At 35.4% G+C, this 12,790-nt stretch overlaps 4 protein-coding genes across 6 annotated transcripts; 2 read left to right on the forward strand and 2 right to left on the reverse strand.

The window, feature by feature from the left end:
- Positions 1-661: 661 nt before the first annotated feature.
- On the forward strand, positions 662-3,619 carry RRP4 (ribosomal RNA processing 4). The gene is made up of 7 exons (XM_012236916.4): positions 662-879; positions 968-1,069; positions 1,196-1,241; positions 1,468-1,557; positions 2,197-2,262; positions 2,391-2,459; positions 2,911-3,619. The coding sequence occupies exons 1-7, from the start codon at positions 725-727 to the stop codon at positions 3,346-3,348; spliced, it is 966 nt and encodes a 321-aa protein (XP_012092306.1). The 5' UTR covers positions 662-724; the 3' UTR covers positions 3,349-3,619.
- Positions 3,620-3,941: 322 nt separating this feature from the next.
- ABP1 (endoplasmic reticulum auxin binding protein 1) lies at positions 3,942-7,065 on the reverse strand. The gene is made up of 5 exons (XM_012236917.4): positions 6,848-7,065; positions 6,638-6,744; positions 6,258-6,461; positions 5,287-5,354; positions 3,942-4,279 (listed from the first exon to the last, which is right to left on the reverse strand). Exons 1-5 carry the CDS (start codon positions 6,936-6,938, stop codon positions 4,168-4,170), a joined length of 582 nt encoding a protein of 193 aa, XP_012092307.1. The 5' UTR covers positions 6,939-7,065; the 3' UTR covers positions 3,942-4,167.
- Positions 7,066-7,178: 113 nt separating this feature from the next.
- On the forward strand, positions 7,179-10,751 carry BSM (Mitochondrial transcription termination factor family protein). Of its 3 annotated transcripts, XM_020685344.3 has the most exons (4): positions 7,179-7,330; positions 8,139-9,817; positions 10,169-10,390; positions 10,486-10,751. In XM_020685344.3, exon 2 carries the CDS (start codon positions 8,157-8,159, stop codon positions 9,723-9,725), a length of 1,569 nt encoding a protein of 522 aa, XP_020541003.1. In that variant the 5' UTR covers positions 7,179-7,330; positions 8,139-8,156; the 3' UTR covers positions 9,726-9,817; positions 10,169-10,390; positions 10,486-10,751. The 3 variants fall into 3 exon arrangements, with proteins under 3 accessions (XP_020541003.1, XP_012092310.1, XP_012092311.1); XM_012236920.4 differs by lacking the exon at positions 10,169-10,390; XM_012236921.4 differs by lacking the exon at positions 10,486-10,751 and having other exon boundaries at positions 10,169-10,484.
- Positions 10,752-10,867: 116 nt separating this feature from the next.
- Positions 10,868-12,228, reverse strand: RPH1 (resistance to phytophthora 1). The gene is made up of 4 exons (XM_012236918.4): positions 11,915-12,228; positions 11,621-11,831; positions 11,294-11,463; positions 10,868-11,197 (listed from the first exon to the last, which is right to left on the reverse strand). Exons 1-4 carry the CDS (start codon positions 12,176-12,178, stop codon positions 11,171-11,173), a joined length of 672 nt encoding a protein of 223 aa, XP_012092308.1. The 5' UTR covers positions 12,179-12,228; the 3' UTR covers positions 10,868-11,170.
- Positions 12,229-12,790: the final 562 nt, after the last annotated feature.

Below are 12,790 nucleotides of genomic sequence, written 5' to 3' on the forward strand. Positions count from 1 at the left end.
AAATGACACGGTAGAAGACTGACAGTATTTTCCTTCCTGCTTGCAATGGAAGTTACTAGGGTATTATATTATTGGCTAATTACCTTCCTGATTAAGAAAATTAGTTAACGAATACTGTTTTCTCAGTTTTTCTTTGGTGGAGAAGCAACTAAAAATAACATTGTCTAGGGTTGAAGTTGAACGCGGTCAGTTAGTCAAATCAATAGTAAGACTTCTTTTTCAATAACTGAATGTGAACATATGATTTAATTTAATTTTTAAAAATTAAAAGTTATGCACTGGATTAATATTACTATTAAGATCAGTTAATAAACCACGTTTAAATCTAACGGAACATTTTTATAATTTTAAGAGTTCAATGAAATTTAGTGAAAAAAAATTTATAAATAGAAATAATAGCAAATTTCAAAATGAAATTAGTCTGAATAAAATAATATTTATGGAGAGAGAAATTTTAAAATGAAATTAGTTTGACCTCAAAAATAAGTTGTAAAACATCTTAAACAAAATAGAGTTGCAAGACACTTATGGTAAAAAAAAAAAAAAAAAAGATGTGCAAGGCCTAATGGGCTCATTATACGAAAACATAACCAAGGCCCAATTTAAGGCCCATGTCAAAATTTAATCTACACCATTTTGGGATAGGGAGGTTTTTAGTTAAAACTAGGGTTTAAGGGTTTTCTCCATTGACGAAATACAGAGGGAGTTAAGAGAGGAAGGAGAGATGAGAGAAATACAGCTACCGTTAAATCAAACACAAAAAGTAAGATTACAGAGAGCTCTGCAACAGCTTGAATCTTTACATGCCAAAGTCAATTCCGAAGCTTCCGTCACCGTCGCCGATACTATCCCCATTAACCTCGAGGACAGCATTCTCAAGTCTGTTCTCTAGCCCTAGCTCTATCCTTTTACATGTTACATTTTCGATTTGTGTATCTCGAGTAACTTGTTTTTTACTAAATTGAAGGGGACATGGAACCGCGGAGCGGGACGGTGAAATGGTGGCGACGATATGTGGAGTTGTAGAGCGCGTTAACATGCTCGTCTATGTACGGTCTTTGCGCGCCAGGTGCATTCATTACCAAATTTATGATTTTGTAATTGTCCATTGATCAGAGCTAAGTCACTGTTGGTTAAAGGATTTGATATTAATTTCATCTAACTATGACAAATTCAATACTGTTGTTAATTTTAGATATAAGCCAGAGATCGGGGATATCGTAGTGGCCCGTGTCCTTGAGGTAATAATTAATTATGATTAGGAAGGAACATGATGTTATGTTATGATCTTTCGTGTTTAAGGGTTGATTATGATTACTAATGGAAAATGCATTCATTTTATTTTCTCATGGAAAAGCTTTATGTGTCTTAATATTTTCATCTGATTATTTAGAAGACTAATGAATTTGCTTAATGGAGCATTTTTTTTTTCTCTTTAATTGTATCCACTAATTCTTCACCATCCAGGTTGCCCAAAAGCGATGGAAATTGGACATAAATTTCAACCAAGATGCTGTGTTAATGCTTTCTTCCATGAACTTACCTGATGGTATTCAGGTATCAAATATCTCTCTTAATATAATTCTCCATGTATTGGTCATTGTTTTTGCTTTCACATTATGATGTGTGCAGTTGTTCATTGTGTTGCAAGATTGGTTGAGAGCCATATTATTGGAAACATAAGAGAGAATAAATAAGACATCTATACTTGATGGTAACTTGTTTCATGATTAAAGGCCATGTAAGGAGCTTTATGTGAAATGATGAAAATCCTTCATATACATGTCCTGATCACGAATCTGTTTGCAGTACTAGTTATCTAAATCCATTCTTGTTTTGAGAAGCAGCAAGCTACTGTAGTTTATCATTTGGGCTCTAGACCAAGCATTTCATTCATTTCTATGACCTGGCTCATTCCATACACAGTGTGATTTTGTGGTTGATTGAGATTCCATCTTAATTCCAGAACCAATTCTAGTTCGTAGTCCTATGAAACCTCGGGTGTTGACTGGTCTCAATTCAGATGCTTGCTTGTATATTAATCTTCTCTCATAATAAAAATATTTTGATGCACATTGAGCATGACTATATGAAGCATAAAACATCTGCAATATCTGTTTATATTGAAGAGATAGAGTAGTTTGTTGCTTTCTTTCTTTACTAAACATGTGCAGCCTTCTCAAATTTGATTGCTAGAGACGGCGAACTGCTGTTGATGAACTCAACATGCGCAATGTTTTCGAGGAGAATGATGTTATTTGTGTAAGTATAGAGCGTTGTGTCCTTCCGTTGTTTGTCTTGATAATGCTTTATAAGACAATCCAATGTGTCACCACAAGGGAAAAAAAAATGCATGGTTTAATATTATGAGTCATTCCTTTCCTTTTCAGGCTGAAGTTCGCAATTTTCAGAATGATGGTAGTTTACAACTGCAAGCAAGAAGTCAGAAGTATGGAAAGGTTTGATATAGAGCTAAGTTCAATATCTTGATAAATTAAACATGGGAACCAAAAAAGGGATAGAAACATAACAACAGGATTTCTAGTTTACTTGTGTAGAAGTTGAGTACTTTAAAAATAAATAAATAATTAACAGCAGTTTTCTACAACAACCATTCTGGATTACAGTAAAAGGAAAGGTACTTTATATGCTTTAGGTTTCCACTTATAATGCTAATGCCTATTCCTCCTTTGGTTCTTCTTGAATTCTTGTTGCCAAAAAACTACTGATTCATTTATTTGATCCCACAACTTAGCTTTCATTTCATGTAGCTTATCTTATTTAATCTAAGACTGAATTCCTTAGTGCATCCTTGTGGGAAAAATAAAAAAATAAAAGGAAAAACATAGCCGCTCTCGTTAAATATAGAATTGTGTTAATTTTGTTACTTGTACTTATTGTGTGTTGCAGCTTGAGAAGGGTCAATTGCTGACAGTCCCTCCTTATCTTGTGAAAAGACAAAAACAGCATTTCCATCATCTAGTACAATATGATGTTGACTTAATACTTGGATGTAATGGATTTATATGGGTTGGTGAACATGTTGATGCCAGAGATATTGTGGCAGAAGATCAAGTAAACAATACTGAAGAACAAAATACCAAATCCAGTAGAGCTTCTGAAGATGTACCTCTTGAGACAAGGCAGAACATTTGCCGCATTGCAAATGCTATCCGTGTATTGTCAACTTTAGGCTTCAGTTTAACTTTAGAAGTGATACTGGAGACTGTCAACTTGAGTAGCATGTTGAATCTTGGTATAGATGAAATGCTTGGGTCAGAGTTCCATGTTGTGGTAGCAGAAAAAGAGGCTGAACGCCGCAGTTTGTTGACAAAAAAGAAGAGATGATGTTGTTCAATTTGTCAAGAGTTCTTGGAGTCGAGTTATTCTCATATACTGAAATGTCATGTATTGGCTGTCATCTGGAGACTGCAGGTTAGCGCAATTAACAGAATTGCTCGTTCAGAATCATGGAAATGTCCTTGGCAATATACTATATTTGCCCGGTCATGTTTGATTGCCAAGCATTGCCTATTGGCCCCTGTAAACCGCAGGGAAGGGAACAGTCTAACTATGTATGAATTGGAGTATCTTTTTAAAACTATAAATTTTCGAACCAGAGGTGATTAATTATACTCAGATTAATAGCTAAATCGAACAAACATGACATGAAATGAGATCTAGTGTATATCAATATTGCATTAATATATTGTCTTTAGTCATGAATTTGATTTTTAACAAAAAAGAAATGGTTTTTGGGCTTTTGGGCTGTTGAATCATCACCCTATAATGTTATCCGTTATTGGAAGTGAAGTTTGCGTACACTAGTTTCTCTTTCTCAGCTAAAAGAATATGCCAGAAACACGTTCAATGTACCTATTGCTGTCGTATTCTTTCTGCACGTGACCTCAAGACAAACACACTTTGTTTTGCACGCAGCCTTTGTTCAGCTATTGTCCAAGCAATGATCACTCAGAATCAAAGCCCACTCCTTGTTAGGGACAGTCTAACTAGAATATACAACTTTACATTCTCAGATTCTGGTTGTACAAACAAGAATATCTCTGTTCCGCTCTTTGTTAAGTGAACTTTCATATCAAGTATTTTATCAGTTCACAACAGAATTACTATGCTCGTGTAATCAAAGTTCAAAAGTAAGGTTTGTGATTAAAGCTCATCTTTTGGAGAAGCTTGAAGTTGAAGGCACTGTTCATCCCAGTAGTAGGGGAACTTCAATTTTGCTGCAACATGGGGCATGAACCAGTCATCGTACGTGAACCTGGAAGCAAAAAAAAAATACGGTTGAGAGGGAGAGAAAAGATCTGTCTAACAAAGTATATTAACACAGAAAAGGTGTATTTTTTGCGTTACAAGCTTTGTAAAGAGCTAGATCATATATGTGATTCAACCTGTCCATTTGCACTACAAATAGACTATTTGCCCTTGTAAGCAAGAACTTTACCCTCATAATAAACTGATAGGAAAAGAAAATTCGAAGTACCTGACTGTTGCAACAACTATTGAAATGAGTTCAAAATTCATTATGAGAACTTGTTATGAGACCTCAAAAATACATGGAAAACCACAATATAGGCATACATTCTTACTATTGAAACCATAAGGTGATGTTCTGAAAGTGTCATCCTGTATAAAATGATAACAAGAAAAGAAAGAAATATGTTTGCAACCTGCAATAGAAGACCCAAAACATTTTCTGGAAAATGCAATAGAGAGAGTAACATTTTTATATTTTCCCTGAAGCAGTGCCAAGGTGGGTTTTACAATGATGGTTGAGCTTCATCTTATCAGGTGAACTTCGATCTTATATATCTGTCCATATTTTGAGAATGGATGGTTTTTTTGCAATAATGAAATGAATAGTTTCCCCTCTCCCATAAACAAGGAGATAAAAGTTGTGAAAGTTTCCATGCACTATCCATCGAAGACACAGATATGAGAAGTTAAAGCTACAGTGAGCACTGATGTAATAGAACAAGAGGAACCAGAGCATTTGAAAAATTGCAATTACAACAAGCATTAAGTGGAGCAATCAAAATTATCAGATTAAAGAGCCAAACCGAAAGGAACTGGGAGTCATAAAATTTTACTTGATAATGGCTAGAAATGCAAATATTTAACTAATGAACACAGGAAGATGTGACAGCATGACAGGTACCAGTTAGATTTTCATTCTAACAGCAAAACAAAAAGAGAGACAAATAGCAGTAAAATGCTGATAACTATTAAGTCTAAGAGGATGGCAGAAGAGAGCTACTGTTTACATACACTTTGACAGGTGGACGAGATATTATGACAAGAATTTGCAAATCCTCATGTTCATTTGTGTTCCAGACCTGAAATACAACAAGAAAATAAAGTAACAGAGTGCACAAAACAACAGCTCGAATCACTATACCTTGTGGTCAATAAGGAATGAAACAGATTGACCAAACTAAATTTCAGCATGTTGAAGAGTAGACACTTCAGTAAGAAGAGAAACAATAGGGTCATTCATTAATCCAGGAACATGTGAATTATATTGGAGTCTTAAGTTAAATAGTAGGCACATAAGCAGTAAAATACAACTGAATTAAAAAAGATCATACAATACAAATAGAAGGATAATTCTCTACAGAATTAAAAAAGAAGTGCTATGTTGGGTTTGACAGTAAAACTTAGGTTCCAAGCAAGATTCAAATATTTATTTCCAAATGCTTTGAAATATGTTCAGCTAAGCTTGAAAGCATGGACAATGCAAAATATCAGGAGATCAATTGTTTTGGACTAACTGAGATTAACAAAAGTGTGAGCAGTCCTGCCTTTTACTTGGTTTATCCGCATTAAGTAATTTCTTCAACAATAGAAACCGTTGTTATAGCAACCAATAGAGAATTGGGGCAAGAAGAAAGATTACTGGAAGTGGTATTTCTACGATTTCTCAAGAAGAAGCAGACTGCAAAACTATTTAGGTGCAAACCATGTCCAACAGCATGCTGAAACTAAGCAAGGTAAAAGGCCATTCCTGTTTTTGTATTCTAACAGACCGGTCTCCCCATTGTTAAATAGATATGGAACATGAGCCAAAGCCAATAATTGCTAGCTTAAATGATTAAGGAGTTATGAAATTTTACAGAACCGGACAAAAGAACTGCACTATTCCTGATTTTTTCAAACTAATACTACTAAACTGCAGATTCCCATAACATAATACAGATTGAGTTCGCATCCATCCAAAAGAATTACAAATAAATGCTTACCTGGTGAGCGTCGTTGACAGGTATATGAAACGTGCTATTGGCAAAAATGAAATGTTCTTGCGGCTTTCCAGGATACTTCCCATGTGAATTTGAAGCAAGATAGAGAGTGCCGCTTCCCTTTAGGACCACAAAAACTTCTTCACAAGAGTGTCTGTGGATTGGGGTTTGTGAACCTGGAGAAAATGTTTGAAGCCATACCTCCACCTATGAAATCCACAAAATGTTTGACAAAAAAAAAAAAAAGAAAGAAACATTTCAAAACAAATTAGATTTTCCACAGATGAACAATCTCCTTAAAATTCTAATACAATAATTGATTTTCATGTACATTCACTGAATAAAAATAAAATTTCAGATAGATTTCAGTTTTCAATTTCTACCTCTTTCATTCCATGCAAGGCAGAACCGGCAACTGTAATATGAGACAAACCTCCCCTTCCATAACTATCCTGAGGAAGCTCACTAATATTCCTCACGAGCGGTAACCCTGTAATTGAAAACGGCCACAAAACGAATCGATACATTCAATCCCTCTAAAAATAAGCATATAAATTTGTTGTGGCAGAGAATATAAGCGAAAGCTCACCCACCACTGATTGAACATTTCGAAGCCTTAGTTGTTGCAGGGAATAGAAGCAAACTTATAAAGAGAAAGCTTAAGAAATGCCATTGACAAGCCATCTTTCTCGCTAATTCCACTCCAGGTCACTGTATTTTCCAACTCCAGAATCGTTCTTGCCACTTGCAAGCACCAGGACCTCTGCCATAGAGAATCTATATACGCTGGTGTGGACCGTGTGGTACCAGTTTGGGTTTTCTGGATGGATCTTAAAATGGGCCTTCAGCTAATCAGCGTTTTCCAAAAGAAGGGTATAATTGAAAAGAGATAAAGTTAGGAGGAATAAGGGATATTTTCATAACCTGCGGGGTAGTTTGCAAAAAATAGTTTGCATGATAAAACAATAGAAAAGGAAGCCATTGGTGAGCCCAAAAACCTTACCCTTCTTTCTCTAACCCAAAGCTTCACCTCTGGCTACCAGCATCTGTCATTCTGAGCTGATTTTGCCTAACAGGTCAGTAATCTTCTTCTTCACCATCTTTTGATTCAGAATTTAGATATTAACATCCTTTCCTAATTCAACAGCTACACGAGTGAAAAGTTTTTGCTTTTCTTTTTGTTGCTTTTTAATTGCTAAGAAGATGAAGTGAGCTAAGAAAGCTCTTAAAATGTTAGTTTAGTTTTCACATTTTTCAAGGATAATTTTCATTTCCTTTAGTTGGCTGTTAGGGTGAGAAGTATTGCTTATTTATAAACTGTGGAAGTGTAGGAAAGTAACAGAAATTAGGTTTCTTTTTAACCTTAGTAAAGAAAGCTCGTGTTGGTAGCTCAACTGAGTTCTAGGATTTCAATTTGTTATTGGGTGTTTTGAGGATTTGATATTTTAATTATTTATTTAGTCTTTCAGAATCCATTATTTTATGTTATCCTCCATTATTTCTGCTAACTAATATCTACTTGTCATATCCAAAATGGTTATCGTTGTTTTATTGGTCACTAGTTGAACTGTTTGATACAATGCCATTGGTTACACTTGAAGGCCTGACTTGAGGAAAAGAAGTGGACAGTGTTAATGTTTCACTCATGAGTTCAATCTAGACCAAACTTGCATATATTTTCTAGTATGACCAATAGCGCCAAAAACTAGAATAGGGGATCAATCTCAGCTAGGTCGCAGATGGTATTGTAAACTGGTATAGATTTTGTTTTTGTCCCAAGAACAGAGCTCAAAAGTTTGGATTTTTGGTTTAATAATTTGTGCAGTATAGGGAAGATCATCAGTTTGCAGATCATAACCACCTACCTCGCTTTTCTCTTTGCAGATTTTTCTTGAACATATAATGAAGATTGGAAGCTGTGGTGGCATTACTAGACCTGGATTTTTGCTGGTACATCCAGATTTACCTATCCTTATATATCATAAACAGCAGCTGAAATCTGTGGCAACTCTTAGGATTCCTAGTCACCTGAAGAGGATTGGCTTCATTACAAAATTTCGGTGTTCTATTGCTGAACGAACATTCACATCCGGCTCTTTAGATTCATCTATTTCCAAGGCAAGCAATGTTCGTCTCGGTAAGAAGCAAGGAGGTTCCTCATCCTTGTATTCCCATCCTAGTTTGTTAGAGATGAAGAATCAGAAAGTCGCAAATCGTGCCAGAGTTTATGAGTTTTTGCGTAGTATTGACATTGTTCCTGATGAACTTGATGGATTGGAACTTCCTGTGACGGTTGAGGTTATGAGGGAACGTGTGGATTTTCTCCTCCAATTAGGTCTCACAATCGAAGACATAAACAACTATCCTCTTGTTCTTGGTTGTAGTGTGAAAAAGAACATGATTCCTGTCCTTGACTATCTTGGAAAGCTGGGAGTTAGAAAATCCTCTTTCACTGAATTCTTAAGAAGATACCCACAAGTCCTCCATGCTAGTGTTGTCGTAGACCTTGCTCCAGTGGTTAAATATCTTCAAGGTATGGATATAAAGCCAAATAATATTCCAAGGGTGCTTGAGAGGTACCCAGAACTTCTAGGATTCAAGCTTGAAGGGACCATGAGCACATCAGTGGCTTATCTGGTTGGAATTGGGGTGGCAAGGAGAGAAATAGGAGGTGTTTTAACTAGGTACCCAGAGATTTTGGGGATGCGAGTAGGCCGGGTGATCAAGCCTTTTGTGGAGTATCTTGAAAGTTTAGGTATACCGAGACTAGCAGTAGCCAGATTGATAGAGAAGCGACCACACATCCTTGGATTTGGTTTAGAGGACTCGGTTAAACCAAATGTTGAATCCCTTCTAGAGTTCAATGTAAGAGAAGTCTCACTTCCTTCAGTGATAGCACAATATCCTGAGATTATAGGAATTGACCTGAAGTTAAAGCTTCAGAGTCAATGGAGTTTACTTCATTCTGTTATTGAGTTGAGTTCAGAAGAGTTTGCCAGAATTGTGGAGAAGATGCCACAGGTCGTCAGCCTTAGTAGAATACCTATAGTTAAGCATGTGGACTTCCTTAAGGATTGTGGTTTCTCCTTACAACAGGTAAGGGAGATGGTTGTGGGATGTCCTCAGTTGCTTGCTTTGAATATTGACATTATGAAACTTAGCTTTGATTACTTTAAAATGGAGATGGAAAGACCTTTGGATGACTTGGTTACTTTCCCAGCATTCTTTACATATGCTCTTGAGTCCACTATAAAGCCAAGACATAAAAGAATTTCAAAGAAGGGGCTGAAATGTTCACTTTCTTGGCTTCTTAATTGTTCTGATGAGAAGTTTGAACAAAGAATGGACTATGAGACCATTGACATGGAGGAGATGGAAATGCCATCATTTGACATGAATACTCTCATAGAACCAAGGAGTGAGGAGTCTGACTCGGACTATGAGGAGGACAGTGAAGATGAGCACATATAAGAACGAGTCATCATTAGGTGGTGGTCTGCTTTGGAGAAGAATCTTGGCTTAGTGAAATCAGAGTTTCATGTAGAGTTGGTGTACTTTTAGAGGTAAGCATTATTTATGGAGGCATTTAAAATAATTCAACAATTCATTCTGTTCATATTATGTAGAACGAATTATATTCTGGTGCTTAAAGCATTTTCAGGTCTATATATTTGCTCGCTGCCTCGATTTTATAATGGATTTCAAACCAAAATACGTTGTTAATTTCATTGGCCAAATAGATTTCAGAGTTGAACCAATAGAAAACAAAATGCTCTTAGTGGCATGATTATGAATATCAATATCATTATCAGAGATGGAATAAATTTTTAATTGTCCATGAATCATGTGGGTTTTTCTTTTTGGCTTGCTATCTGTGTAGAAACTAAAAACCACCAGATGCTTTTTCATGGCAGGTTTTTATCTGAGCAAAGAGATTGGATCCAGTAAACTTGAATATTCTCCAACGTATGACTAAGATATACTAGGACAAAGTAATGCTGATTTTGCTTTTGCAATTCATTGTTCTTGTAATGAACAAGGTTTAGGAGAATAATAAGTTTAGTTTGCCTTGGGATAACTTCTGTGGTTAGCACGACCTATTGTGGGTAGCTGGATTTGTATGATAATCTGCAGTTGTATGTATCTTCTATATGTTCTGTTACTTGTACAATTTGTTTGGAAAAACTGCGACATTGTTGATTATTAACAACATGGCGACTTGTTTTTACAGCTGGACCTTGGTGGAATGAGGATTGAGAATACATGTGCTGCTTTTGGTGGCATTCAGATCTGTAAGTAAATTTGAAGGAATTTTGATATATACAGATAGATATAATAGTATCCACCCAATTTGTGACTAGTTGACTTCCTGCCCCTCTTTCCCTGTATTATTACGTTTTCCACCAGGAATGGTTGGAACTTCTACGTAAATAAACATTTTCAAATTTGTAATTCAAAATTTTGAAGATTCCTCTATTAGTGTTGCCCTTCATTCCACGTTTAGTGTTGTTTACTGGAATCAGCTTATGGGAATGCTTCCAGAACTTTGTTTCTATGTTCATTTCTTTTTATATCCTAGTATGTTTTCTGATAATTTCTTGCTCTTGCTATGATTCTTTTGAATATAGCAAAATTAGGCCATTACAAATTGTTTAATACAGTGAGCTTCATAATCCTGTATACATGTTTCCGCCTTAGCGTATCAACTTCCAAAAACGTAAAAGCGAGTATAAAATGCAGACCCTAAATACAGTCGATCAATCTGTCATTCCCAATAACTGGCAATCATGTTGTTGGCTGTAACGTATGCAGTTCTGATCTTTGAGAAGTGATTTTTTGTCCGATCCATGCCAGAGAAAATACGATTGGTTCAGTCGATCCAATCAAAGAAATTGCAGAAAGTACTGAACCAGTTCTTACTCTGTTCTCTGTAACCATCCCAACTGCAGAACCCATACATTTCATTGTGATGATCAAAACAGAGAAAGTAAATATCAAAATTTGATGTTCTTGAATAAGCAACAAACGAGGATTATTACCTTCCAAGCATACATTCCGAAGAAGGCTACGGTATCTGCAGACCATACAACAGCAAAGGACTTCCAAAAGAAAGGGATTATAACATTGATTAAAGGGATAAGGAGAAATAGATAGTTAAGAGCCTCTTTTTCATTCTTGGAGCAGTCTCTAGCTCGTAATGAAGGGATTGCTGCAAAAATAATTAAGATTCCATGTAATTGTGGAGCCTTTTGTTAAACATACAAGTAAACAACACAATCATGTTCAAGACAAATCTCAGAAGTTGAAGAAATGGTGCAAGAAAAAAAATCCTCATAATTTCAGAATTAGAGGGAAGCAAGACTTACTGAACATCCAAATAGACCACATCCCCATCAATCTCCATATGTCTGGCTCATTTGATGGAAATATGATATTAAAAGAAAGTGCTCCACCTAACAACAGTGACACATACCCTTGAACCTCAAAAACTGTATATAAAGCAGTTCCTGGGACTGCAGGATTTTTGGTAGCTGTAGAAGCTCTTGGTGCAAAGGTAGCAGCAGTTTTTTGAACAGCCTGTTTAATTATGCAGATAAATTTTAAAAAACATATGCAATAAAAAAAAAAAAAACAGAAAAACCCAAATTTCTCAAACCAACCTTTTTGAGCTCTTTGTCGATTGCAGGAGCAGAGACTTTGCTTGCCTCATCTGGTTCTTGTTCTTGCTCCAGCTCTTGCTCAGATTCCTCCAGTGTCTGTGTATCCACTTCATTTGTATTAGCACTTATTTTCAAGTTTTTGCTGGGTATTTGGGCATTAATATTACAGAAATTATATCTATGTCCGTATCTAAGTCTGGTGCGCGTTAATGGTAGTTTTGAAATGTGGCAGTTGCAGAGAGACGATGAGATTAGTGAGTTCATGTTGCTTGAAAACCAGAAAATCTATTCAATTGTAAGTTCTTGAACCGAGTGGGAGAGGAGCTGTTTATAGATAATGAATGTATGGCCAAGCGAAATAATTGGCACGACATCGTTTTACCGCTGTTCAATTAAAAACGACGTCTTTTAAACGACCGCGAGTACCGTGAAAGAAGTTCATACACAAAAATTTTCCATTTAGGATGGAAAAATTTCCCGTCATCAATGATTGAGAAAGTTTTCTGTTTATTGAAGGATAATTTTCCTTTGTCTTCCTGTTGTCTTTTGAATCCTCTATCTCAGTTTTATCATTCAACCAAAACCTTATTATCAAAGAAAAGGAAAAAAAAATTATATTTTCATACAGATTAAAAACTTAATAATATAATTAAATGATAAATTTTACTCTCTCTCTATACAGAGTAAATTTGATGTTACATTATTTGATGCAATTAATTATAAAAACTATTGATAAGAAAATAAATTAAATATGAGCATATTAGAAAATTTATAAATTAATTATTTTACAAATCAATTATAATTTTAAAAAATAAAGTGACCTGTAACTTAAGATAGATGAAAAAAATAAAAAACAATTTATGGCATTTAAAATAG

The sequence above is a fragment of the Jatropha curcas genome, chromosome 5, assembly GCF_041381405.1.
Source record: "Jatropha curcas cultivar XTBG-Jc1 chromosome 5, XTBG_Jcur_1.0, whole genome shotgun sequence".
NCBI classification, from domain to species: Eukaryota; Viridiplantae; Streptophyta; class Magnoliopsida; order Malpighiales; family Euphorbiaceae; genus Jatropha; species Jatropha curcas.

Bases quoted from the DNA above. Each gene is read 5' to 3' on its own strand.
- BSM (XM_020685344.3), top strand. From the start codon at position 8,157: ATGAAGATTGGAAGCTGTGGTGGCATTACTAGACCTGGATTTTTGCTG.
- RPH1 (XM_012236918.4), bottom strand. From the start codon at position 12,178: ATGAACTCACTAATCTCATCGTCTCTCTGCAACTGCCACATTTCAAAA. The intron at 11,832-11,914 runs GTTGGTTTGAGA...ATAATTAAACAG, and splicing joins TCGACAAAGAGCTCAAAAAG to GCTGTTCAAAAAACTGCTGC. The intron at 11,198-11,293 runs GTAATAATCCTC...TGGGTTCTGCAG, and splicing joins TCGGAATGTATGCTTGGAAG to TTGGGATGGTTACAGAGAAC.
- ABP1 (XM_012236917.4), bottom strand. From the start codon at position 6,938: ATGGCTTGTCAATGGCATTTCTTAAGCTTTCTCTTTATAAGTTTGCTT. The intron at 6,462-6,637 runs GTAGAAATTGAA...TGGATTTCATAG, and splicing joins CCTTGCATGGAATGAAAGAG to GTGGAGGTATGGCTTCAAAC. The intron at 5,355-6,257 runs GTAAGCATTTAT...GTTGTATTTCAG, and splicing joins CTGTCAACGACGCTCACCAG to GTCTGGAACACAAATGAACA.
- RRP4 (XM_012236916.4), top strand. From the start codon at position 725: ATGAGAGAAATACAGCTACCGTTAAATCAAACACAAAAAGTAAGATTA. The intron at 1,558-2,196 runs GTATCAAATATC...TTTGATTGCTAG, and splicing joins ACTTACCTGATGGTATTCAG to AGACGGCGAACTGCTGTTGA. The intron at 2,460-2,910 runs GTTTGATATAGA...TGTGTGTTGCAG, and splicing joins GAAGTCAGAAGTATGGAAAG to CTTGAGAAGGGTCAATTGCT.